The sequence below is a fragment of the Calonectris borealis genome, chromosome 2 (genome assembly GCF_964195595.1).
Source record: "Calonectris borealis chromosome 2, bCalBor7.hap1.2, whole genome shotgun sequence".
NCBI classification, from domain to species: domain Eukaryota; kingdom Metazoa; phylum Chordata; class Aves; order Procellariiformes; family Procellariidae; genus Calonectris; species Calonectris borealis.
Genome location: NC_134313.1, coordinates 488,273 through 511,562, shown reverse-complemented (window position 1 = coordinate 511,562; position 23,290 = coordinate 488,273). Strand labels below are relative to the sequence as shown.

At 69.3% G+C, this 23,290-nt stretch overlaps 1 protein-coding gene across 1 annotated transcript in view; it reads left to right on the top strand.

The window, feature by feature from the left end:
- The window catches only part of PLEC (plectin), an 84,049-nt gene that overhangs the window by 16,373 nt on the left and 44,386 nt on the right, over positions 1-23,290 (top strand). Inside the window, exons 2-31 of the mRNA XM_075144518.1 lie at positions 488-549; positions 1,877-1,966; positions 4,136-4,213; positions 4,323-4,415; positions 4,679-4,845; positions 6,290-6,405; positions 6,531-6,637; positions 6,712-6,831; positions 7,440-7,535; positions 7,880-8,007; positions 9,273-9,366; positions 9,459-9,613; positions 9,922-10,228; positions 10,790-10,867; positions 11,226-11,387; positions 12,472-12,576; positions 13,406-13,501; positions 13,589-13,714; positions 14,292-14,444; positions 14,532-14,686; positions 14,808-14,934; positions 15,039-15,222; positions 15,339-15,496; positions 15,793-15,971; positions 16,191-16,329; positions 16,412-16,768; positions 16,881-16,964; positions 17,126-17,230; positions 17,474-17,572; positions 19,112-22,492. Of these exons, the coding sequence (XP_075000619.1) occupies positions 488-549; positions 1,877-1,966; positions 4,136-4,213; positions 4,323-4,415; positions 4,679-4,845; positions 6,290-6,405; positions 6,531-6,637; positions 6,712-6,831; positions 7,440-7,535; positions 7,880-8,007; positions 9,273-9,366; positions 9,459-9,613; positions 9,922-10,228; positions 10,790-10,867; positions 11,226-11,387; positions 12,472-12,576; positions 13,406-13,501; positions 13,589-13,714; positions 14,292-14,444; positions 14,532-14,686; positions 14,808-14,934; positions 15,039-15,222; positions 15,339-15,496; positions 15,793-15,971; positions 16,191-16,329; positions 16,412-16,768; positions 16,881-16,964; positions 17,126-17,230; positions 17,474-17,572; positions 19,112-22,492 (7,301 nt within the window). The remainder of the gene's footprint in view (positions 1-487; positions 550-1,876; positions 1,967-4,135; positions 4,214-4,322; positions 4,416-4,678; positions 4,846-6,289; positions 6,406-6,530; positions 6,638-6,711; positions 6,832-7,439; positions 7,536-7,879; positions 8,008-9,272; positions 9,367-9,458; positions 9,614-9,921; positions 10,229-10,789; positions 10,868-11,225; positions 11,388-12,471; positions 12,577-13,405; positions 13,502-13,588; positions 13,715-14,291; positions 14,445-14,531; positions 14,687-14,807; positions 14,935-15,038; positions 15,223-15,338; positions 15,497-15,792; positions 15,972-16,190; positions 16,330-16,411; positions 16,769-16,880; positions 16,965-17,125; positions 17,231-17,473; positions 17,573-19,111; positions 22,493-23,290) is intronic.

Here is a 23,290-nt window from a genome sequence, read left to right as displayed (position 1 = left end):
TCCCGCTTGGGGTGGGCACACAGTGCCTGGGGCTGTGTTAGTGCAGACACCCCAGGGGCTCATCCTGGTCCTGTACACCTCCCACTCGGGGCAAACGTGCAGCGCCTGGGGCCGCGCCGAGGCAGACGCCCCGGGGGCCGGTCCCTGTGCTGTACCCGTCCCGCGCAGGCAGTGGACACGGCACCTGGGGCGGTGCTGGGGCGGCTCCCCGGGCTCCCCACCACGGTACCGGGGCTCGGGGCAGGGCTGGGCAGCTCCAGGCGTTGCTCCTTGCAGGCATTGCTCTGCATTGCTGGGGCTGCAGAGGTGCAGGCACGCCGGGGCCGATCCACGTTAACTGTTTCCTTCCCCTTGCATGCCCGGTGACTCACTGCGGCTCCCCAGAGCGGTTGGCTCATTGCTTCCTCCGCCGGAGCTCCCGCCAGCTGTGCTGCCACGCTAGGAACCCCTGTACCGCCTGCTCACCCTGCCCCCTCCTGTCTTGCAGATGAGCGAGACCGGGTCCAGAAGAAAACCTTCACCAAATGGGTCAACAAGCACCTCATCAAGGTACGGGCACGCGCCGCCTCCCGCAGACCCCAGCCATCCTGGCGGAACGTCCCGGGGAGGCTGTGCCGGCGGCAGTGCCAGGCCCCTGGCACTGCAGCATCCCCAGCCGCATCCCCCCTCTCCCGGCTGCCCGTGCCGGTGCTCCTGACGCCTCGGTGGCAGGCGGGCAGTGGTTGAGGCCGATCGGCTGCCTCTGTCGGGGGGCTCTGCTCCAGCCTGCAGCGGGGCTTCCCCTGCCCAGCCGTGCCGGAAGGCTGTGCCGTCCCGTGGCTGTGCTGGGCGTCAGGCCAGGCTGGGAGCTGCCAGCCGCCCCCTCCCACGCAGCGCCGGCTCCGGGAGGGGATGATGCTCTGGCCCCGGGCAGGAGGGGACCTTTTGCTGCGGAGCCTGGTAGCTCTGCCTGGCTCCCTGCCCGCACCCCCTCCTCCCCGGCACCGCCACGGCTTCCTTTGGGCTTGGGGGTGCCCACGTCCTTCCTGCCTGCCCCGGGGGTGCCATGTCCACTGTGCCGCCTGCGTTTGGCAGCGCCTCCCCCGCGCCCTCCCATTCCGTCCCGCGCTCCCGTCTCCAGTAGTGCCCTTCTCCCTGCTCCTTCCCCGTGCCGCCCGTGCCATGCGCCCAGCCGAACCCCGCCAGGGCCCCGCCAGCATGCTGGTGCCTGTCCCTGCCACGCGGCGGGCAGAGCCCCACGTCAGTACCTGGCACGCGCCGGGACGTCTTCCCGGCCCCCACAGACGGACGTGTCCTCGCATGCTGGGCGCCAGGCTCTGTGGCATCGGTGCTGTGGCATCGGTGCCGGTGCAGGGTGCCGCCCCCTGGGGCAGGTCCTGGCCGCCCCCTGCCCACCCCGGGGCTGTCTCCTCTCTGCTGCCTCTCCTAACCTCTCTCTCTTCTCTCTGCCTCTCCCTGCGCAGCACTGGCGAGCAGAGGTAGGTCTCTCCCTCTCCGGCTGCCTCCGCCATCCTCTTTCTCTTCTCACGCCAACCGCCCGCGGCTGCCAGCATGGTGGGCAGTGGGTCTGACCCGCTGTGGCTGCCAGCATGGTGGCGTGGTGCCGGACCCGGCCCAGCTGCTGCTCCATGGGGCACGGGGGGAGCTGCCCACGTGTGCCGGCGGGGGATGCACGGGGTTGGGGGCACCGGGCTGTGCTTGGGGACGTGTGTGAGCACCCACTGCACGGGGATGGGTGTCACTGGGCTCCCAGCCCGGCTGCCCCATTTTGGTGCCAGCTGGCATGGGGTAGGGGGGCAGGAGAGGAGGGGCACTGGGGCTCTGCAGGGCTCGGCTGCCCCCCGGCACCCCCATAACGCCGTCCCCGTCTCCACAGGCACAGCGTCACGTCAACGACCTCTACGAGGACCTGCGGGATGGACACAACCTCATCTCGCTGTTGGAGGTGCTCTCGGGGGACACACTGGTAGGTGCCGCGCCGACCCCGCTGCCGTACCGCTGCCGCCCCGCTCCCCCGTGCCGGCTCCGCGTGCCGGCACCCCCGGCTGCCGGCCATCCCATCCTCTGCTTCCCGCATCTGCCTCCCACCCCTCTCCCGCTTGGCCTCTGCCCCGGCTTCAGTCCCGTCCCGGAGAGCTGCCTGGCACCATGCCGGAGCGGCCCGAGCCCTGCCGGCACGGCCACCCCCCTCCGTCCTGCAGCCCCCCCGCCCCCACCGCGGCCTCTAACGCCCGGACGTCTCTTTGCTTTGGTGAACTCTCTGCTTCTCCGCGCTGGGCTCCTGTCGGCGGGTCTGCCCTGACCGTCCCCCTCCGGCCTTTGCCTCCTTCCTCTCTTTGCACTGCTCTGGCCGGGCAGCCGAGGGAGCGCGACGTGATCAGGAACTTGCGGTTGGTGAGTGGTTCTGCCCTTTGCTCTCCGCATGGCCCCGCGTGGCAAGCGCCCGCCGCAGCGACCGGGAGACGCTCCGCCACTGGCGCGGCTGTACCGGCCCGTTCCGGTGCGGGTGTGGAGGAGAGGTGTCACCGCGTCCTGTGCCGGGGGGGAGGCGCGTCGGCACCCTGGGGTGCTCTGGCAGCGGGGTCAGCCGGGGCCGCCGAGGCTGAACGCTGGCTAGGGCAGGTTTCCCTGGTCCGGGCCTTGCCTGCAGTGGCGAGATAGGAGCGCGGCATCACCGGGAGCGCTGCCACGAGGCTGGGACGCCCGTGAGGCCGGAGCTGGGCTGTGGCTCCTGGCGCTGCGGCAAGATGTGCCGTGCCGCTCCCCGTCTTCTCGGGACTGCTGGAGGGCTGGGGCACCTGGCGAGGGGGATGGCACCGTGGCCGCTGAGCCGCCCGGCTCTGCCGCTGGGGCCGGACCCTGCCCCGACTGGCTGCATTTCCCTTGTGCCCCGCGGCCATGGGCTGGGAGAGTCCCTGGTCCATCCCTGCGCGGCACGTGGGGGGCTCAGGGGCTCCCTGGCCCTTCCGGCAGCCAGGGTCGGGCACAGCCACTGCCAGTGGAGCGAGGGGCCTCGCCACGGGGCTGGCGGGTGTGTGGGGGGTCTGCCCAGGCAGGAGCTGCCCGGGGGGGCTGCCCAGGGGACCCCGGCCAGGGATCCGCAGTGGTGGGGAGGTTCCTGCTGGGGGGGTTGCCCAGCACGGCGGCACCTGGTCCCTGCCGTGGGGTGAGACTGGAGCGTGCCAGGGAGCCAGCTGCGTGCCGCCTCCGGCACGGCCCTGCCGCATGCGCGCGGGCAGGACGGGCTGCGAGGAGCTGGCGAGGGCAGGACGAGCGGTGCTGCCGGGATGCCGTGGGCAGGGGCAGAGCAGGGCTGGGCTGTGCCCATGCCGTGGGGCCAGTGCTGCTGCGTGGCCGAGGAAGAGCGGGAGCAGGATCTGGCGGCGAGGCCGGCTGCGCTCGCCATTGTTCAGTCCGGCAGCGCTTCCTGCCCACAGCCCCGTGGGACAGGCAGAGGATTTCCTGGCGGGTCCGTGCTGCCCGCTCCCTCATGCGCGGGTGCTGCCCGGACAGGGGCGCGGAGCACAGGGCGCAGTGGCACCTTGGCCGGGACCGGCTCTGCAGAGCTGCCCCGGACAGCGGCTGCGATGCCCACGCACGGTGCCAGGGGCACAGGCCCCGGTCCCGGCACCAACTCCCCGTGGTGATGGGGTGCTCAGCGCCTGTGATCTTCTTGCCTGTCCTGCCTGCACAGGCAGCTGCCGCATTTTGGGCAGGGGCTGGTGCTCAGCAGGGTGGTGTGGGGAGGCGCTGGGCCCCTGGGACAGACGCCGTGGGGAGCAGGGCCACCACGCAGGGGTGCAGCGGGCACTGCTCTCGCACCGTGCCTGGCGCTTGGCTTCCCTTGGCATGGCAGCCGACGCTGCGCGGGCGGCGTGACCCTGCTGGGGCCGGGACAGTTTGGGCTGGGCCGGCGGCTTTGTGGGGGGAGAGGCAGGGGCCATCCCCTCCCCGGTGGGGACAAAGTGCGGAGGGCATGCGGCATCGGCATGTGTGGTGCCGGGAGGGGCCAGGCCGGTGCACGGGGTGGACCGCAGTGCTCGGTGCCGGGTGAGCCGGGGGATGGCAGGGCTGGGTCCCCGCGGGGCCGTGCCGGGTGAGGGCCGCGGCTCATCACCCCTCGCTCTCCCCGCAGCCCCGGGAGAAGGGCAGGATGCGCTTCCACAAGCTGCAGAACGTGCAGATCGCCCTCAACTACCTGAAGCATCGCCAGGTAAGGGGGGGTCGTGGGGCTGCCGGGCTGGCGGGACCCCCTGGAGACCTCCGGGGCTGGGGCGTGCTCCCCATCCTCCCTGCAGCCACCGTGTGCTTCGGCCTTGCAGGTGAAGCTGGTCAACATCCGCAACGATGACATTGCCGATGGCAACCCCAAGCTGACGCTGGGGCTCATCTGGACCATCATCCTCCACTTCCAGGTGCGCCCAGAGGCCAGAGCCCCGTGCCGCGGTCTGGGGGAATGGGGCGGTGGCGGGGCTGAGGGCGGTGCCGGCGGTGCCGGGAGGCTGGCGCTGTGCAGCACTGGGGGGTTGGTCCCCACGGGGCAGGAGTGGAGCAGTGGTGAGGCCGGGGCATCCCTGGCAAAGGCTGCGGTGGAGAAAGTGGCAGCCGCCACGGAGCAAGCGCGCCCGTAGACGGTGGGAGCCAGCGGATGGGCCAGCGTAACCCCCTGTCCTGGCAGATCTCGGACATCCAGGTGATGGGGCAGTCGGAGGACATGACGGCCAAAGAGAAGCTGCTGCTCTGGTCCCAGCGGATGGTGGAGGACTACCAGGGCCTGCGCTGCGACAACTTCACCACCAGCTGGCGGGACGGGCGCCTCTTCAATGCCATCATCCACCGGCACAAGTAGGTGGAGCGGAGCCAGGTCTGCTCCTCGCCGCCGCGTGTCGGGGCAGCGCGCTGTGCCTGCCTGCGGGCACAGAGCTCCCGTCTCCCTGGCAGGGACCCGGCACCCCCAGTCCCGTCCCCACGGCGCCGAGCCTCCCTTGGCACAACCTTCCCTGGTTCGGGCTCCTGGGTGAGCAGGGGCTCCCAGCCTCCATGGTGGGGAGAGCAGCCCTGGGGGCTGCAGAGGACCCGGCTCCGGTGCTGGCAGAATTTGGCCCCTTGTAGCAGCTGGCGGTGCAGGGTAATGCCATGCACGGGGCAGGCGCGTGCTCGCTGGGACCAGCCGCCGGCGGGGCCAGCCATGTCGATCCCGCTTTGGGGCGACTCAGGCACGTGCTCCCGACAAGTCCCAGCCCATCGGCCTGTGCCGGCAGCGCCGTGGCGGCACAGGGAGCCGCGCAGCTTAGCCACCTTCCCACGCTCCCGCCCAACCTGCCGACCCGCTGCCTGCGTGGGCAGGTGGGCGCTCACCCCCCCAGGCTGTGGGCACCATGCCCTCCATGGCGTGCCGGGGCGCAGGCAGGCAGGCCCCCGCGGGCCCTGCCGGGGCTGCCGCGCGCCTTTGGGGAGCGCGAGTACGTGCAGGCGTGCCGCGCCTGAGCAGGGTGGGAGGAGGCACCCGCGCCGTGCTGCACCACACCGTGCCGCACTCTGCACCAAGCCGCCGCTGCGGCAGGAGCTCACCGACCGCTGCACCGAGCTCGGTCCCACCATGGAGCGGAGCGGGCGGCGTCGGGCCAGGAAGCAGCCACGGCACCACGGCGCGGGGAGCTCGGCGCGGGCTCTGCCGGGGGCGGAGGACGGGGTGGTGATGGTCTGCGAAGACGTTCCTGAGCACCCAGCAGCCCCCAGCATCAGCGGCTCCTTCTACTCCATCCAGCACAGCCTGCGCCTCAGGGAGCTGTAGGCACCGGGCTGGGCTGGGGGCTGGGGCCCCCCGCTGGGCTGGGGGGGCTGGGGCTGCTGCCTGCCCCGTGGTGGGGCCGGGGTGCTCACGGGGACATGGGGACGCTGCCTGCTCCGGAGTCCGTGCTCGGGGCTGTCGGGGTGTCCCTGGCTCCCAAGTGCCCGTGGTCCGGGTGCGGGGGTCTCATCAGCCACCGGTGCCCCTGGAGCACGGTGTGGGTGTGCAGGGTGTGGGGTGGCTCGCAGAGGTGCAGGCAGTGCAGGCAGCCCCCGGGGGGGGTGGACTAACCATCCCTGGGGTTTCTCCAAACAATCGGTGCCCACGCCTGCCAGAAACCTGCGCTGTGGGGCAGGGTGGGCGCAGGGCGCTGCCTGCGGTCCCCGGCGCTGCCGTCTGCCAGGCCTGGTGGGAGAGCGGCCACTGGCACGGACCCTGGCCCCAGGTGCTGCGGGGTCCCCGGCGGGACCCCCGCTGACCCGTCCCCACTGCCCGCAGGCCCATGCTGATCGACATGAACCGGGTGTACCGCCAGAGCAACCTGGAGAACCTGGACCAGGCCTTCACCGTGGCCGAGCGGGACCTGGGGGTGACGCGCCTGCTGGACCCCGAAGGTATGGGCAGGGGGACGCGGCTGCGAGGGGACAGCATCCCGGGGGGGGCCACCCTGCAGAGCCCCCCTGTCCCTCCCTGCCCTGGGTCCCACGTCCCCCCGCCCAACCACTCTCCCTCTCCGCAGATGTAGACGTGCCCCAGCCGGACGAGAAGTCCATCATCACCTACGTCTCCTCGCTCTACGACGCCATGCCTCGCGTGCCCGAGGTGCAGGACGGCGTCAAGGCTAACGTGAGTCTGGGGCCAGTGGGTGTCGGCCTCCCCCCATGGCGGGCGCCCGGCCCCACGCCTTTTCCTCCGCCCAGGAGCTGCAGCTGCGCTGGCAGGAGTACTACGAGGTGGTGACGCTGCTGCTGCAGTGGATCCGCCAGCACACCGTCCTCTTCGAGGAGCGCCGCTTCCCCGCCAGCTACGAGGAGATCGAGGTGAGGGAGCCAGGGCGGTGCCGCGGCGCTGGCAGGGGATGAAAGGGCCCGGTGAGCTGTGCCGGTGCCCGGGGAGGTGCTTGGTGGTGGCCCAGCTGGCTGGTGGCCCGGCCGTGGGCTGCCTCATGCCGCGGCGAGTCCTCCTGGTGTGGGCAACCCCGGACCAGCATGCACCCAGCGCCGCCGCACTGCAAGCTCATGCCGGCCTCGGGGCTATGCGGTTCCACAGGGAACAGGGAGACCCGGCCGCAGCCATGGCACTGCCTGTCCCTGAGCCTGCTGCCAGTCCCAGCCCCAGCTGGGTCCATGCAGCCCTGCCCTGGGGGGCTGTGGGCAGGGGGGAGGTGCTGGTGCTGGTGCTGGGAGGCACCGGGGATCGGGGGGCTGTGCCGCGGCAGAGCTGGGGCGCCCCGGGCAGGGAGGGCCCCTCTGACTCACTCTTTCCAGGCTCCGGGTGAGTCACCGGTGGCAAACACCAGCTCCCCGCCCAGCCCCTTCCTTCCCGCCAGCTCCACACGCATGGAAAATGGGGGGGGGGGATTGCTTGAGCAGGGGGTCACAGCGCCCGGGGGTCCGTGCTGCCCACCTTAGCCACCCCCTCTCGGCAGATCCTCTGGCGCCAGTTCCTGAAGTTCAAGGAGACGGAGCTCCCGGCCAAGGAGGCGGACAAGAACCGCTCCAAGGCCATCTTCCAGTCCCTGGAGGTGAGCGGCCCCCGCTGCCGGCCGTGCCTGGGGGGCCGGGGTCCCAAGGGGCTGGGAGTACCAAGGGACAGGGGTCGTGGGGGGCTGGGGTCCTGGGGCTCCCGGAGCGCTGGGGGTCCCGCACCAGTCCTCGGCGCGCCCTGCCATGCGCCTGCCGGGGCGGAGGCCGTCCCGTGCCTCTCCCATCTCACGGCTCCCGCGAGGCTTTGCCTCCGGCGTGGGGCGGCTGAGACGTGGCACCCGCAGCCGGGGCTGCCCCCCGCTGCCGGCTCGGCCCTGCCCACCCCCCGCCGGCTGCCCGGGGGTCCCGTGGCCCGCGGTCTGACGAGCCTGGTGGGGCGCAGGGCGCTGTGCAGTCCGGGCAGCTGAAGGTGCCCCCCGGGTACCACCCGCTGGACGTGGAGAAGGAATGGGGCAAGCTGCACGTGGCTGTGCTGGAGCGGGAGAAGCTGCTGCGGGCCGAGTTCGAGAGGTGAGCGGTGCGGGGGGGGGGGACCGGCCGGGGCGGTGGGGGCTGCCGGGCCTGTGCGCGGCGCCAGGGGGGCTGGAATCTGCTTCCCCCTCCGTGCTGCCGAGCCGCTGGGCTGGGCCGGGGTGGGGTGTCCCGGCCCCCCCGTCCCGCCGGCGGTGGAACCGCACGGTGCATGAGTCATTGCCCGCCTCCGGGAAGCCGGCGCAGCCGCCAGCCTTGAGCGCGGCACAGCAGCCGGGCGCTGGTGGTCGCGCCGCGGGCTGGGCTCTGCCGTGCCGCCGGCTCCGCGCCCCGGCCCCCCGGGGGGGCTCGCACCGCAGCAGGGGAGAGCGGGCCTCACTGGGGCCGGCAGCGCAGGCAGGGAGCGGGGCCGGGGCTGGCAGCGCAGGCAGGAGAGGGCAGCGGGGCCGGGCAGGCGGGCGGGCAGCCAGAGCAGGGTGGGGCTGGAGCCCTGCCCGCGGGTGGGCGGGAGCGGGATGGGGACAGGGAGTGGGACCGGGAGTGGGATGGGGAGCAGGATGGGGAGTGCGATGGGGATGGGGAGCAGGACAGGGAGTGGGGTGGGGGTGGGGAGTGGGGAGTGGGATAGGGAGCGGGATGGGGAGCGGCATTGTGATGGGGTCCTGGATGAGGAGTGGGATGGGAATGGGGATTGGGATGGGGATGGGTAGCAGGATGGGGAGTGAGATGAGGAGCGGGATGGGGATGGGGATCAGGATGGGGAGCGGGATGGGGATGGGGAATGGGATGGGAATGGGGAGTGGGACAGAGAGTGGGATGAGGCTCCTCACTGCGCAGGGATGGGATCCAGGTCTGCAGGGGCGGGATCAGAGCTGGGCTGGCGCAGAGTCTGCTGGGCGTGCGGGATGGATCCGTGCTGTGTGGGATGGGGTCTGGGCTGTGCAGGGACAGGATCCGTGCTGTGCAGGGAACGGGATCCATGCTGTGCAGGGAATGGGATCCATGCTGGCACAAAATCCCTGCTGGATGTGCAGGAACAGGATCTGTGCTGTGCAAGGACAAGATCTGTGCTATGCATGCATGGGATCTATGCCACATGGGGCAGGATCTGTACCTTGCATGGCCAGGATCTGTGCTGTGCATAGGTGGGATCTGTGCTATGCATGGACGGGATCTGTGCCCCAAGGGGCAGGATCCATGCCATGCACAGACGGGATCGGTGCCCCATGGGGCAGGACCCGTGCTGTGTGCGGACGGGATCGGTGCCCATGTGCCGACCCCAGCCCCGCCGTCTCCCCGCGCAGGCTGGAGCGGCTGCAGCGCATCGTCAGCAAGCTGCAGATGGAGTCGGGGCTCTGCGAGGAGCAGCTCAACCAGGCTGACACCCTGCTCCAGTCGGTGAGCGGCGGCTCAGGCTGCGGGAGCGTGGCAGGGGGGGCCGGGCGGCATGCGGGGCCCTGACCATGCCCCTGACCATGCTCCATCCCCAGGACGTCCGATTGCTGAATGCAGGGAAGCCGCCACAGAAGGCGGCCGAGATTGAGCGGGACCTGGACAAGGCAGACGCCATGATCCGGCTGCTCTTCAACGACGTGCAGACCCTTAAGGACGGCCGGCACCCGCAGGGGGAGCAGATGTACCGCAGGTATGGCCGCGCTGGGGGCTGGTGCTGCTGCGGCGTGCTCCACGCTGCGTGCCCCACGTAGGGCGCCTGGCGCTCGCCTGGCTGCAGGAACAGCCCATGACCTGTACCCTCCATGTCCCCCACGCCCCCCATGTCCCCCCTGCCCCCTGAACTCCCTGTGCCCCCCATGTCCCTCATGTTCCCCGTGCCCCCCGTGCCCCCCATGTCCCTCATGTTCCCTGTGCCCCCCATGTCCCCCAAACTCCCTGTGCCCCCCATGTCCCTCATGACCCCCGTGCCCGCCATGCCGATGCGCCTCCTGCCTGCAGGGTGTACCGCCTGCACGAGCGCCTGGTGGGCATCCGTACCGAGTACAACCTGCGGCTCAAGTCAGGCGCGCCAGCAGCGGCGGTGACAGTGCCGCTGGGGCAGCGGCCGCGGCAGGAGCTGGATGAGGCCACGCTGCGGTACCTGCAGGACCTGCTGGCCTGGGTGGAGGAGAACCAGCGGCGGCTGGGGGCAGCCGAGTGGGGCATGGACCTGCCCACCGTGGAGTCCCACCTGGGCAGCCACCGTGGCCTCCACCACTCCATTGAGGAGTTCCGCACCAAGATCGAGCGGGCGCGGGCTGACGAGGTGAGCCGCCCACGCAGGGACCCCCGGGGCTGCCCCCGCCCCTGCTCTCAGTGGTCCCTGAGGTGCTGTGGCTGCCCTCACCCCTGCTCCCGGGGGTCCCTGAGGCCCCAGGGCTGCGCGCAGGCTGGCAGGGGGCTCCAGGGAGAGCAGCCCATCCCAGCCCCCCTCGGCTGCCCCGGCCCCAGCTCTGCCCCTGCCAGCTGCCCGCTCTGGAGCACCTCTGTGCCCTGGGACGTCCTGGATGGGTAGGGGGCACGGCGCCCCGACGGCACCCCGCTGCCCCCCCCCACTCCATGCCCCAGGGCTGGCTTCCCAGGCTGCCTGCTGCCCTCCCCACGGGGGGGGGATCAGCAGTGGGAGCAGGCGCTGCCCCCAGCACAGAGGGGCTGCCGGAGCTGGCACTGCTCCCTCCGTGCACGGCTCTCACCCTGCCCCGCAGCCCTGCCCCGGCACTCCTCGGCGTTAAGGCCTCTCCCCGGATCCCGCCTTCGGGAGGACGGGGTGCTGCTGTCCCCAGGGGTGGGACGGGAGGTGCCCGTGCTCATGGCACGTCTCCCGCAGGCACAGCTCTCCCCCGGACCCCGCAACGCCTACCGGGAGTGCCTGGGCAAGCTGGACCTGCAGTACGCCAAGCTGCTGGTGAGGCTCCGGGCTGGGGCAGGGGGCGGCGGGGACGTGCAGGACATGAGATGGGGGAGACCTGCAGGGGGGAGGATGTGTGACATGGGGGAGACGTGCGGGGAGGAGATGCAGGACGTGGGCGAGATGTGCGGGGAGGAGGACATGGAGGGGGCGATGTGTGGGGAGGAGGGTGCAGGACATGGGGGAGATGTGCGGGGAGGAGGGTGCAGGACATGGGGGAGATGTGCGGGGAGGAGGGTGCAGGACATGGGGGAGATGTGCAGGGAGGAGGGTGCAGGACATGGGGGAGACATGTAAGGAGGAGGATGCAGGGGGGAGACATGCGGACACGGCCCATCCCTGTGCCCGTCCCCAGAACTCCTCCAAGTCCCGGCTGCGGCACCTGGAGAGCCTCCACGCCTTCGTCAGTGCCGCCACCAAGGAGCTGATGTGGCTGAACGAGAAGGAGGAGGAGGAGGTGAACTTCGACTGGAGCGACCACAACCCGAACATGATGGCCAAGAAGGAGAACTACTCGGTACGGAGAGAGCCTGGGACGTGCCATCCTGCACGGTCCCCATCCCTGCACACAGCTGTCCTGCACGGTCCCTGTCCCTGCATGTGACTGTTCTGCACGGTCCCCATCTCTCCCTGTCCCTGCATGTGACTGTTCTGCATGGTCCCCATCCCTCCTTGTCCCTGCATGTGGCTGTCTTGCACGGTCCCCATCCCTCTGGACTGGCAGTGACAGATTTTTGAAGGTGCCTCCTGCACCTGTGGCAGAGGATGCTCTTTGGCCACCGCGCCCCTGCCGTGCTGTGCTGCCACGGCCCCGCTGTGCCGTGCTGCTTGCCAAGGCTCCAGCCCTGCTCTTATCGCCTCCTCATGCCAGCTCTGCTCATTATCGCTTCCGCTGTCTAATCTGGGGCTGGAGTCGCTCTTCCCCTCTCGCTGTCGCTATGGATTGACTGAAACCACATCCGTGCTCTGCAGCTGAGCACCCCCAGCCCCTTAACGCTGCTTCTGCTGCATCTTCTGCTGCGCTTGCACACCTATTTATGCTCACACATCCCCCGAACTGGACTTGGGGTGTTGCAAACCTCTGCACCCCCGTCCCGCCTCACAGTCTCTGAGCACCCCCAGCCCTGACCCTCAGCCCCCCAGGCCCCGTGTCCCCCTCCCTGAGCAGCCCCTGCACCCATATCCCACCCCTGAGCACCCCAGTCCCCATGTCCCCATCCCTGAGGACCCCCAGCCCACAGTGTGAGAACTGCCAGCCCTGGTCTCCCCTCCCTGAGCACCCCCAGCCCCATCCCTCAGCCCCCCCACCCTGTCCCCCAGTGCCCCTACCCCTGCCCCCCCTCCCATGCCGCCCCACTCCCCACCCTAGCAGGCTCCTGTGGTGGGTGCTGGACCCAATACCCCGCCCCGAGCATCCCCCCCAGCTTGTCCCCAACAGCCCCTGGCAGCTGCAGAGTGCCCGGGGTGGGGGCGGGAAGGTGCCTCAGCCCCGGGCATACGCGGAGGTGCCCGCAGCGGTGCACAGGCACACGCAGACATGCACACACGTGTGCTGGCCCTGCTGGGGGCCGGGCGCTCACCCCCCTCCCGGGCTGTGCCAGGGGCTGATGCGGGAGCTGGAGCTGCGGGAGCGCAGGATCAAAGAGCTGCAGAGCACGGGGGACCGGCTGGTGCGGGAGGAGCACCCGGGCAGGCAGACCCTGGAGGTGAGAGGCGGCGGGGCTGGGCCTGGGCACTGCGGGTCGCCGGTGTGGGGTGCTGTGCGTGGGGCGGTGGGCGCTGTGGGTCGCCAGTGTGGGGTGCTGTGCGTGGGGCGGTGGGCACTGCGGGTCGCCGGTGTGGGCCATAGTGTGTGGGGCAGTGGGCGCTGCGGGTCGCCGGTGTGGGGCGCGGTGTGTGGGGCGGTGGGCACTGCGGGTCGCCGGTGTGGAGCGCGGTGCGCAGGACAGTGGGCACTGCGGGTCGCTGGTGTGGGGACAGTGCGTGGGGCGGCGGGCACTGCGGGTTGCCGGTGTGGGCCATAGTGTGTGGGACGGTGGGCACTGCGGGTCGCTGGTGTGGGGTGCGGTGCGTGGGACAGTGGGCACTGCGGGTCGCTGGTGTGGGGCACAGTGCGTGGGGCGGTGGGCACTGCGGGTCGCTGGTGTGGGGCACAGTGCGTGGGGCGGTGGGCACTGCGGGTCGCTGGTGTGGGGTGCGGTGCGTGGGACAGTGGGCACTGCGGGTCACTGGTGTGGGGCACAGTGCGTGGGGCGGTGGGCACTGCGGGTCGCTGGTGTGGGGCACAGTGCGTGGGGCGGTGGGCACTGCGGGTCGCTGGTGTGGGGTGCGGTGCGTGGGACAGTGGGCACTGCGGGTCACTGGTGTGGGGCACAGTGCGTGGGGTGGTGGGCAGTGCACGGATGGGCTGTGGCAGTGCAGGCAGCTGCCGGGGCTGGGCAGGGGCTGGCAGTGGGCAGAAGCAGCAGGGCCGGGGCTGGCCGGTGCCGGTGCTGGCACACTGCGGGCAGGGCAAGGTGACGCGTCCCCTTTCAGGCCTTCCAGGCGGCCCTGCAGACCCAGTGGAGCTGGATGCTCCAGCTCTGCTGCTGCATCGAGGCCCACCTGAAGGAGAACAGCGCCTACTTCCAGGTAAGGTGGGGTGGGAGGGGGTGCCGCCACCCACGCGCCCACGGCCTGCCGGGCACCCGCCCCGGCTGACCCCTCCTGTCCCCCTAGTTCTTTGCCGACGTGAAGGAGGCTGAGGAGTTCCTGAGGAAGACACAGGAGAACATGAAGAAGAAATACTCGTGCGATCGCAGCATCACGGTCACGCGCCTGGAGGACCTGCTGCAGGACTGCGTGGTGAGTGACCCCCGCCTGCTGCAGCCTCCGGGGTGACCCCCCGCAACACATGAGCCCCCCTGCAGCCCCAGGGGTGACCCGCAGCCCTGCTGCAGCCCCTAGGGTGACCCCCACCTAACACATGAGCCCCACTGCAGACCCAGGGGTGACCCTCCCATGTGTGTGCAGCTGCAGGGTGCCGGGGTGACATCCCCACATGTGCACCCCCCTGCAGAGCCTTAGGGGTGATGCCTAACACGTGCACCCCGCTGCAGCATCCCAAGGTGACCCGCTCCACTGCAGTGACCTCCTCCCAACATGCAGACCCCGCTGCAGGAGCGAACCCCTCCACACTCCCCTCCAGTGACCCTCCCAATAATCCCCCTCCCCACTGCAGACCCTCCTCTCGCTGCCCTTCGCAGTGACCCCCCTCCGCACCCTGGGGCCTCCGTGGGAGTGGGCGAACCTCCCACGGAGCCTTCCACCCCCACCCTGCTGCCCGCTCCCCGGACCCCGCCCTGCCGCAGGGCTCCCCGCACTCAGCGGGGCACAGTGGGGGGAGCCCCCCCGGGTCCCCCTGACCCTGCTGTGCCTGCAGGAGCAGAAGGACCAGCTGACGGAGTACGGGGGGCAGCTGGCGGGGCTGGCCCGCCGCGCCAAGGCCATCGTCCAGCTGAAGCCCCGCAGCCCCGGCACCCCCCTCCAGGGCCGCCCGCCCATCCAGGCCGTCTGCGACTACAAGCAAATGGAGGTGCGAGGGGGAGCGGGTAGCAGGGGGGGCCAGGGGGGGACATGCGGGGACCCCCCTCCTCGGGCTCACGCCGCCTTGGCTCCACAGATCACGGTGCACAAGAACGACGAGTGCACCCTGCTCAGCAACGCCCAGCCCTACAAGTGGAGGGTGCTGAGTGCCGCCGGCAGCGAGGCCATCGTCCCCTCCGTCTGCTTCCTCGTGCCGCCCCCCAACAAGGAGGCACTGGATGCCGTGCACAGGTGAGTGCTGGCTGTCCCCCTCCCGGGCCGCGCCGGTGGCTCGGCAGCACTGTCCTCTGCCGTGGGGTCCCTGCCGCTCTCCGCCCTCAGCTCCCCGTTCACTCACGCCCCCTCTCCCCAGGCTGGAGGCCGCCCACCAGCACCTCCTCGTGCTCTGGCACCAGCTGCACCTGGACATGAGGAGCCTCCTGTCCTGGCAGTATCTGCTCCGTGACATCCAGCAGATCCAGTCCTGGTCTCACCTGACGGTGAGTGCCCCCCCGGCGCCGGCACGGGGCAGCGCCCAGCCTGGCGAGGTCCCTGGGGGTCCCGCTCCGGTGGCGGGGGCTGACGGCACCCTTTGCCCCCGCAGTTCCGCACAATGCAGGTGGAGGAGTGCCGGCAGGTCCTGCGCAGCCTGGAGACCCACTACCAGGAGTTCCTGCGGGACAGCCAGGACTCGCAGAGCTTCCAGCCTGATGACCGGCTGCACGTGGAGCGCGAGTACAACGCCTGCACCCAGAAGTACGAGCTACTGCTGCGCAGCCAGGAGAAAGGTGAGGCCCCTCCTCCCTGTCGCCCCGTGCTCCCTGGGGCGTTCCCTCTGTCCCCGGGGACGGGGACGGGGTGAACGGAGTGGGAAGGCGTTAACCCACCCCCGGTGTCCCCACAGGAGAGCAGGACGAGTCCCTGTGCAAGAACTACATCTCCCAGCTGAAGGACATCCGTCTGCAGCTGGAGGGCTGCGAGACCCGCACCATCCACAAGATCCGCCTGCCCCTCGACAAGGACCCGGTCAAGGAGTGCGCCCAGCGCATCAGCGAGCAGCAGGTACGCGTGCACGTGCGCCTGTGCAGGGATGCAATGCATGCGGACAGGGATCTCGGCACCCAGAATGGGACTGGTGTCTGTCCACCCACACTGGTGGGCTGCAGACTCCTTCCCCTTCTCTGCTCCTTCTGCTCCGGGGTTGGGGGTGGCCGGGGGCCCGGCAGGCCGGGTCCTGGCTGGCAGGACACGGCGTTTGGCATGGTGTTATATGGGGGATCAGCCACAGGCGGGGCTCGGCCCCAAACTGTAGCTGACGGGCGCCAGGCAGGGAGTGAGGGACCCTCCTCTCCCTGCAGCAAATCCACCTGGAGCTGGAGGGTATCAAGAAGAACCTGGACAAAGTCAGTGAGAAGACAAAGAAGGTGCTGGCCCAGCCAGAGCAGGCTAGCTCGGCCCCCGTCTTGCGCTCGGAGCTGGAGATCACCCTGCAGAAGATGGACCAGGTGTACAGCCTTTCCAGCATCTACCTGGAGAAGTGAGTGCCCAGCCCCTGCGTGGCTCCTTGGTCATCCCGGGCTGGGGAAAACCGCTGCATCAGCTGGGATGAGCCTGGTCTGGCCAGGGGTGGGCTGATGAGGTCTGGAGGAAGCTGGCTGTGCCAGCGTGTCCTTTCCTTCCCGTCAGCTGTGTGCCCACTGACGCTGCTGCCTGCCTGGGCTCTGGCACCGACTGAGCCCATCTCCTCTCTCCGCAGGCTGAAGACCATCAACCTGGTGATCCGCAGCACTCAGGGGGCAGAGGAGCTGGTCAAGAAGTACGAGGACCAGCTGAAGGACGTGCAGACCGTGCCGGCTGACCTCAAGGAGCTGGAGGCCAGCAAGGCCGAGCTGAAGGTAATGGCTGGGGCAGCACCGTGCGGGGGGGGGAGCCGGGGGGGGTCGGGGCCAGGGCTGACCCCTGCTCTGTCTGCCGCAGCGGCTGCGCGCACAGGCGGAGGGGCACCAGCCCTTCTTCAGCACGCTGGAGACCGACCTGAGCAAGGCCAAGGATGTCAACGAGCGGATGGTCAGGGGCCACAGCGAGCGTGACGTGGACCTGGACCGCTACCGGGAGAGGGTCCAGCAGCTGCTGGAGCGCTGGCAGGCCGTCCTGACCCAGACAGACCTGCGCCAGCGCGAGCTGGACCAGCTGGGCCGCCAGCTGCGGTACTACCGCGAGAGCTGTGATGGGCTGCTCCAGTGGATCCAGGATGCAAAGCAGCGGCAGGAGAAAATCCAGGCGGTGCCCATCACCGACAGCAAGACTGTGCGGGAGCAGCTGCTGCAGGAGAAGGTAGCGTCCGCTGCAGGGCGAATGGGGCTGGCCTGACCGGTGCTCTCGGCCGTCCCTGGCTGTGGTGGGGCGGCCACAGGGCACCTGAGCTCACCCCAGCATGTATCCCCAGAAACTCCTGGAGGAGTGCGACCGCAACAAGGAGAAGGTGGAGGAGTGCCAGCGCTACGCCAAGCAGTACATTGATGCCATCAAGGTGCGCCTGCTGGCTGTGCCTGCCCGCTCCAGGCTGGCCTCCCCGGGAGTGCCGGGGCGGGCAGGCTGGGGAGGGGCAGCCCAGTGCTGGGCAGCCCCGAAGGGCCTGGGGAGCTCGCTGGGGATGCTGGCCAGCGTGCTGAGGACCCCTCTCTCTGGCAGGATTACGAGCTGCAGCTGGTGAGCTTCAAGGCGCAGGTGGAGCCGATGGCCTCTCCAGCCAAGAAGCCCAAAGTGCAGTCTGCGTCTGACAGCATCATCCAGGAGGTGAGGGGGGGCCCTTCCGCGTGTGGGCCTGGGGTGCCCCACGGGTCCCGGCGTGTGGCTGAGCCCGGGCAGCTCCTTCCCCAGGAGCAGAGCGGTGCAGCCCTTTGCCGAAGGCGTGGGCACGGGGGGGCTGGCGCGCAGGCTCATCTCCGTCCGGCCCCTCCGCCGCTGGAGTGCCGGGCAGCTGGGCCGGGGGCTGCCGCGGGCATGCTCCCCTCTGCTGACCCCTGCCATCTGCTGCAGTACGTGGACTTGCGGACACGGTACAGCGAGCTGACCACGCTCACGAGCCAGTACATCAAGTTCATCACAGAGACGCTGCGGCGGCTGGAGGAGGAGGAGGTAGGGGAGTGGCGTGCGGGCACGTGGGGTGGCATGACTCCGGCTGCATTCTCTCTCCTGCATAACAATGGGGAACATGGTTCATGATGATTGCTGGCCCCCCATCACTAACGCTGGCCCACGGCCTCTAACCCCGCTCTGATCCGGGCTCCCGGGACCGAAGCTGCTGGCTCCGGGTGCAGCGGGTCTCTGAGCCAAGAGGGCCGGCCGGGGCGGCGCGCAGAGCCAGCTCCAGGCGCTGCTGGGCTCTGGTGTGACTGGTGGTAGGAGGCACTTCCCAGATACACGTAGTGCAGTCAGCATCTGCCTTCCGCATGAACGCTGTGCTCGGGCGCCGCGGGACTGGAGCCCTCGGGTGTTCTGTCTTGGTAACCTTTCTAACTCTTGGTTTCTGCCCTTGGAAGTCGAGCTGCTTTGCCAGTGCTTTGTCTTGGGGGATGTTTGTGTTGGTGGGGATCTAATGGAGGGTAAAAAACCAGGATGACTCTGGCATCCCTGCACCAGGTACTCACTCTGCGCATGTTCCCCTCCCCACGGCACCCCCCCCGCCTCACCCCATGGCCGCCAGCAGCCTGCGCGCCCCTCCTGCCCACTGCACCCCTGCCCTCCGGAGAGCCGCTCGCCCTCACGCTCCTCACCCTCCTCTGCCTCTGCTCCCGGGCCCTCGCTGCACCTCTTGGGGTGGCATGAAGGGATCCAGCCCCGCAATGCGGGGGTCCGGCTCACCCGCATGTGCACTGCCTGAGCCCAGGCCCTGCACGGAGCGTGCGCCTGCCTTGCTCACGGTGCATGCAGCACGAGCGCTCTGCGGCACGGCCCCGAGCCACGCACGAGCCGTGTCAGCCCTTCGGCAGATGACTGGCTGGCCGGGTTGCCTGGAGCAGGCCAGTGGCTGGGGCAGCGTGGGCCGGAGCTTGGATTGCTCTCCACATCATTGAGGCTTTCCTGGCAGGGAAAGCTCTGCTGCTACCTCCCTCGCCACCCGCTCTCCTCTGTCCTGCTCACCCTGGTGCTCCGGCTGGGTCTCTCGTTTCCGCAAGGTGATGGCTCTCCATGCCAGCCCCTCTTGCATGGGGAGCTCCAGCGAGCACGGGAGGAGGCTCCCCTCTGCGGGGGCTGGGGCAGAGCTCTCCCTGGAGGGCAGTGGGCATGGTGGTGGTGTGCAAGCTGCTCACATCTGTCTCCATCGCCTCGGGCTTTGCTCGCGCCCCATCCCTTCTCTGTGGTACGTGGGCCATCCCGCTTCTTGCACTGCTGTCTTGGTCCTGTCGCCCACGCTGTGCTAAGTGAGACACAGTAGTTGTGTGTCCCCTGTCTGCCATACGTCTTCTGGAAGCTGGCGTCACCGCCTCCAGCTCGTGGGGAGGCCCAGGGACCCGAAGCCATTCCATGCGCATCCTCCACCCCTCCGCCCCGGACCGTCCTGTCTCTCAGTGGTGCGTGGTTGTAGCTGGCGTTAACGCCGCGGCTCGGTCGCATCCCTTGTGATTTCTCTCTCTCTCCCCTTCCTGTTTTCTCTGCACCCTCTTTCCCCTCCAGAAAGCTGCCGAGAAGCTGAAGGAGGAGGAGAGGAAGCGGCTGGCGGAGGTGGAGGCCCAGCTGGAGAAGCAGCGGCAGCTGGCCGAGGCCCACGCCAAAGCCAAGGCACAGGCAGAGGCGGAGGCGCGAGAGCTGCAGCTCCGCATGCAGGAAGAGGTCACCCGGCGGGAGGTGGTGGCTGTGGATGCTGAGCAGCAGAAGCAGAACATCCAGCAGGAGCTGATGCAGCTGCGGCAGAACTCCGACCACCAGATCAAATCCAAGGTCAAGCTGATTGAGGAGGCTGAGTACAACCGCAAGAAGGTGGAGGAGGAGATCCGCCTCATCCGACTTCAGCTGGAGAGCACTGAGAAGCAGCGGGCAGGTGCCGAGACAGAGCTGCAGGAGCTGCGGGCACGCGCCGAGGATGCCGAGCGGCAGAAGAGGCAGGCGCAGGAGGAGGCTGAGCGCCTGCGCCGGCAGGTGAAGGAGGAGAGCCAGAAGAAGCGGGAGGCCGAGGAGGAGCTGAAGCGCAAGGTGCAGGCCGAGCGGGACGCGGCACGGGAGAAGCAGAAGGCAGTGGCGGACCTGGAGAAGCTGAGGCTGCAGGCGGAGGAGGCCGAGCGGCGGATGCGGCAGGCAGAGGCCGAGAAGGAGCGGCAGATCCAGGTGGCCCAGGAGGTGGCCCAGCGGAGCGCTGAGGCTGAGCTGCAGAGCAAGCGGCTGTCCTTTGCCGAGAAGACGGCGCAGCTGGAGCTGTCGCTGCAGCAGGAGCACATCACAGTGGCCCACCTGCAGGAGGAGGCCGAGCGGCTGAAGAAGCAGCAGCTGGAAGCCGAGCGGTCGCGGGAGGAGGCTGAGAAGGAGCTGGAGCGCTGGCAGCAGAAGGCCAACGAGGCACTGCGGCTGCGGCTGCAGGCAGAGGAGGTGGCCCACAAGAAGGCTCTGGCGCAGGAGGAGGCAGAGAAGCAGAAGGAGGACGCAGAGCGGGAGGCCCGCAAGCGCGCCAAGGCAGAGGAGTTGGCCCTGCGGCAGAAGGAGCTGGCGGAGGAGGAGCTGGAGAAGCAGCGTGAGCTGGCGGAGGGCACGGCCCAGCAGAAGCTGGCAGCAGAGCATGAGCTGATCCGGCTGAAGGCGGAGATGGACAATGGGGAGCAGCAGCGCCTGCTCCTGGAGGAGGAGCTCTTCCGGCTGAAGAAGGAAGTGAGCGAGGCCATCCAGAAGAGAAAGGAGGTGGAGGAGGAGCTGGCCAAGCTGCGGGCTGAGATGGAGATTCTGCTGGAGAGCAAGGCCAAGACGGAGGAGGAATCGCGTTCCACCAGTGAGAAGTCCAAGCAGCGGCTGGAGGCCGAGGCCAGCAAGCTGCGGGAGCTGGCCGAGGAGGCCGCCCGGCTGCGGGCCCTTTCCGAGGAGGCCAAGAGGCAGCGGCAGCTGGCAGAGGATGAGGCTGGCCGGCAGCGGGCCGAAGCCGAGCGCATCCTGAAGGAGAAGCTGGCGGCCATCAATGAGGCCTCGCGGCTGAAGGCGGAGGCGGAGATTGCCCTGAAAGAGAAGGAGGCAGAGAACGAGCGGCTGCGGCGGCTGGCGGAGGATGAGGCCTACCAGCGCAAGCTGCTGGAGGAGCAGGCCGCCCAGCACAAGCAGGACATTGAGGAGAAGATTGCCCTGCTGAAGCGCTCCTCGGAGAGCGAGCTGGAGCGGCAGAAGGGCCTGGTGGAGGACACGCTGCGGCAGCGGCGCCAGGTGGAGGAGGAGATCCGCGCCCTGAAGGCCAGCTTTGAGAAGGCCTCGGCAGGCAAGACCGACCTGGAGCGGGAGCTGAGCCGCATCCGCGGGGAGGCAGAGGAGGTGCAACGCAGCCGGGAGCAGGCCGAGCGGGAGGCCGAGCGGCAGCGGGCACTGGCACTGGAGGAGGAGGGCCGCCGGCGGGAGGCTGAGGAGAAGGTGCAGGCCATCCTGGCAGCCGAGGAGGAGGCTGCGCGGCAGAGGCGGCTGGCCCTGGAGGAGGTAGAGCGGCTGAAGGCCATGGTGGAGGAGGCCAGGCGGCAGAAAGAGCTGTCAGAGAAGGAGTCGGAGCGGCAGATCCAGCTGGCGCGGGAGGCGGCGCAGAAGCGGATCGCGGCAGAGGAGAAGGCCCACCTGGCTGCTGTGCAGCAGAAGGAGCAGGAGCTGCTGCAGACGCGGCAGCATGAGCAGAGCCTCCTGGACCGGCTGCGGGAGGAGGCCGAGCGGGCCAGGCGGGCGGCGGAGGAGGCTGAGTTTGCCCGCAGCAAGGCCGAGCAGGACGCTAGCCTCTCCCAGCAGCGGGTGGAGGAGGCTGAGCGGCTGAAGCAGCAGGCGGAGGAGGAGGCGCAGGCCAAAGCTCAGGCGCAGGCGGATGCGGAGAAGCTGCGAAAGGAGGCTGAGCTGGAGGCGGCAAAGCGGGCGCAGGCAGAGCAGGCAGCCCTGCGGCAGAAGCAGCTGGCAGATGCCGAGATGGAGAAGCACAAGAAGTTTGCCGAGCAGACGCTGCGGCAGAAGGCACAGGTGGAGCAGGAGCTGACGAAGGTGAAGCTGCAGCTGGATGAGACGGACCACCAGAAGGGCATTCTGGACGAGGAGCTGCAGCGGCTGAAGGAGGAGGTGACTGACGCCGTCCGGCAGAAGGCCCAGGTGGAGGAGGAGCTCTTCAAAGTCCGGGTGCAGATGGAGGAGCTGGCAAAGCTGAAGAGCCGGATCGAGGAGGAGAACAAGGTGCTGATCCTCAAGGACAAGGACAACACACAGAAGTTCCTGGCGGAGGAGGCTGAGAAGATGAAGCAGGTGGCAGAGGAGGTCGCCCGGCTCAGTGTGGAGGCCCAGGAGGCCGCCCGCATGCGGAAGCTGGCTGAGGATGACCTGGCGCAGCAGCGGGCACTGGCAGAGAAGATGCTCAAGGAGAAGATGCAGGCGGTGCAAGAGGCCACGCGGCTGAAGGCCGAGGCGGAGATGCTGCAGAAGCAGAAGGACCTGGCGCAGGAGCATGCCAAGCGGCTGCAGGAAGACAAGGAGCAGATGCAGCAACGCCTGGCCGAGGAGACCGAGGGTTTCCAGAAAACCCTGGAGGCTGAGCGCCGGCGGCAGCTGGAGATCACAGCCGAGGCCGAGCGCCTCAAGCTGCACGTGGCGGAGATGAGCACGGCCCAGGCCAAGGCCGAGGAGGAAGCCAAGCGGTTCAAGAAGCAGGCAGAGGAGATCAGCGAAAGGCTGCACGAGACTGAGCTGGCCACACAGGAGAAGATGACGCTGGTACACACTTTGGAGATCCAGCGGCACCAGAGCGACCAGGATGCGGAGAAGCTGCGGAGGGCCATCGCTGACCTGGAACAGGAGAAGGAGAAGCTGAAGCAGGAGGCGGCGTTGCTGCAGCAGAAGGCGGAGGAGGTACTGGGCTATGGGTCCCCCTTAGCAGTGGTGGTACGCAGGGAGTCCTTCCCTCGCCCCAGCCGCCCTGTGCCCTGTCCCAGGACAGCAGGCACACAGGCGGCTGGCCAGGCTCTGGGAGCCACGCTGGCCGGTCCCCGAGGACTGTTGCTGCAGCACGGGCATGCAGCCTCCAGCCCTGGGGCTGCAGCCTGCACCCAGCGGACGTGGGCACGGAGCTGGCTGCTGGCACCATCCGGGAGGCAGAGGCATCACTCAGCCCTCTGCCCCAGGGTCCCCCCTGCTAGGGGTGACAGCAAGCAGTTGCTTGTGGGGCAGGACCCCCACATGCGGGTCAAGGGCGTGCGCAGTCAGCATCAGGTGCAGCGAGGCAAAGCCAGCGGGGAGGTGTTGGAGCAGGACCTCTCACCCCCTGCCCTCTCCTGCTGCTGGCAGCTCCTGCTATGGAGGGGCAATCCCCACCACCTGTGCCACTTTCCAACCCCATGGCGCATTCCTGCCTTATTCCTCTCCATAGACAAGAGCTGTCCCCAGCTCCCAGCCTCGGCACCAGGTGGGGAGTCCTTGACCCTTGCAGAAGAGCGCGTGTCTTTTCCCTGCTTGTTCCACCCACGTGTTGTTTGCTGTGGCTCCCTAACCCCAGCTCTGCTGCCTTAACTCTTAACTGGTGTAGCAGAGTGCACCCCTGCCAGCACAGTACCACCCCCGCTGCCTGTCCTCCCGCCCCCGCCCACCCCCGCTGCCCCACCGGTGCTGCCCTCCTGGGCAAATGGTGCCATCTGACCATGCTGTCCTCTC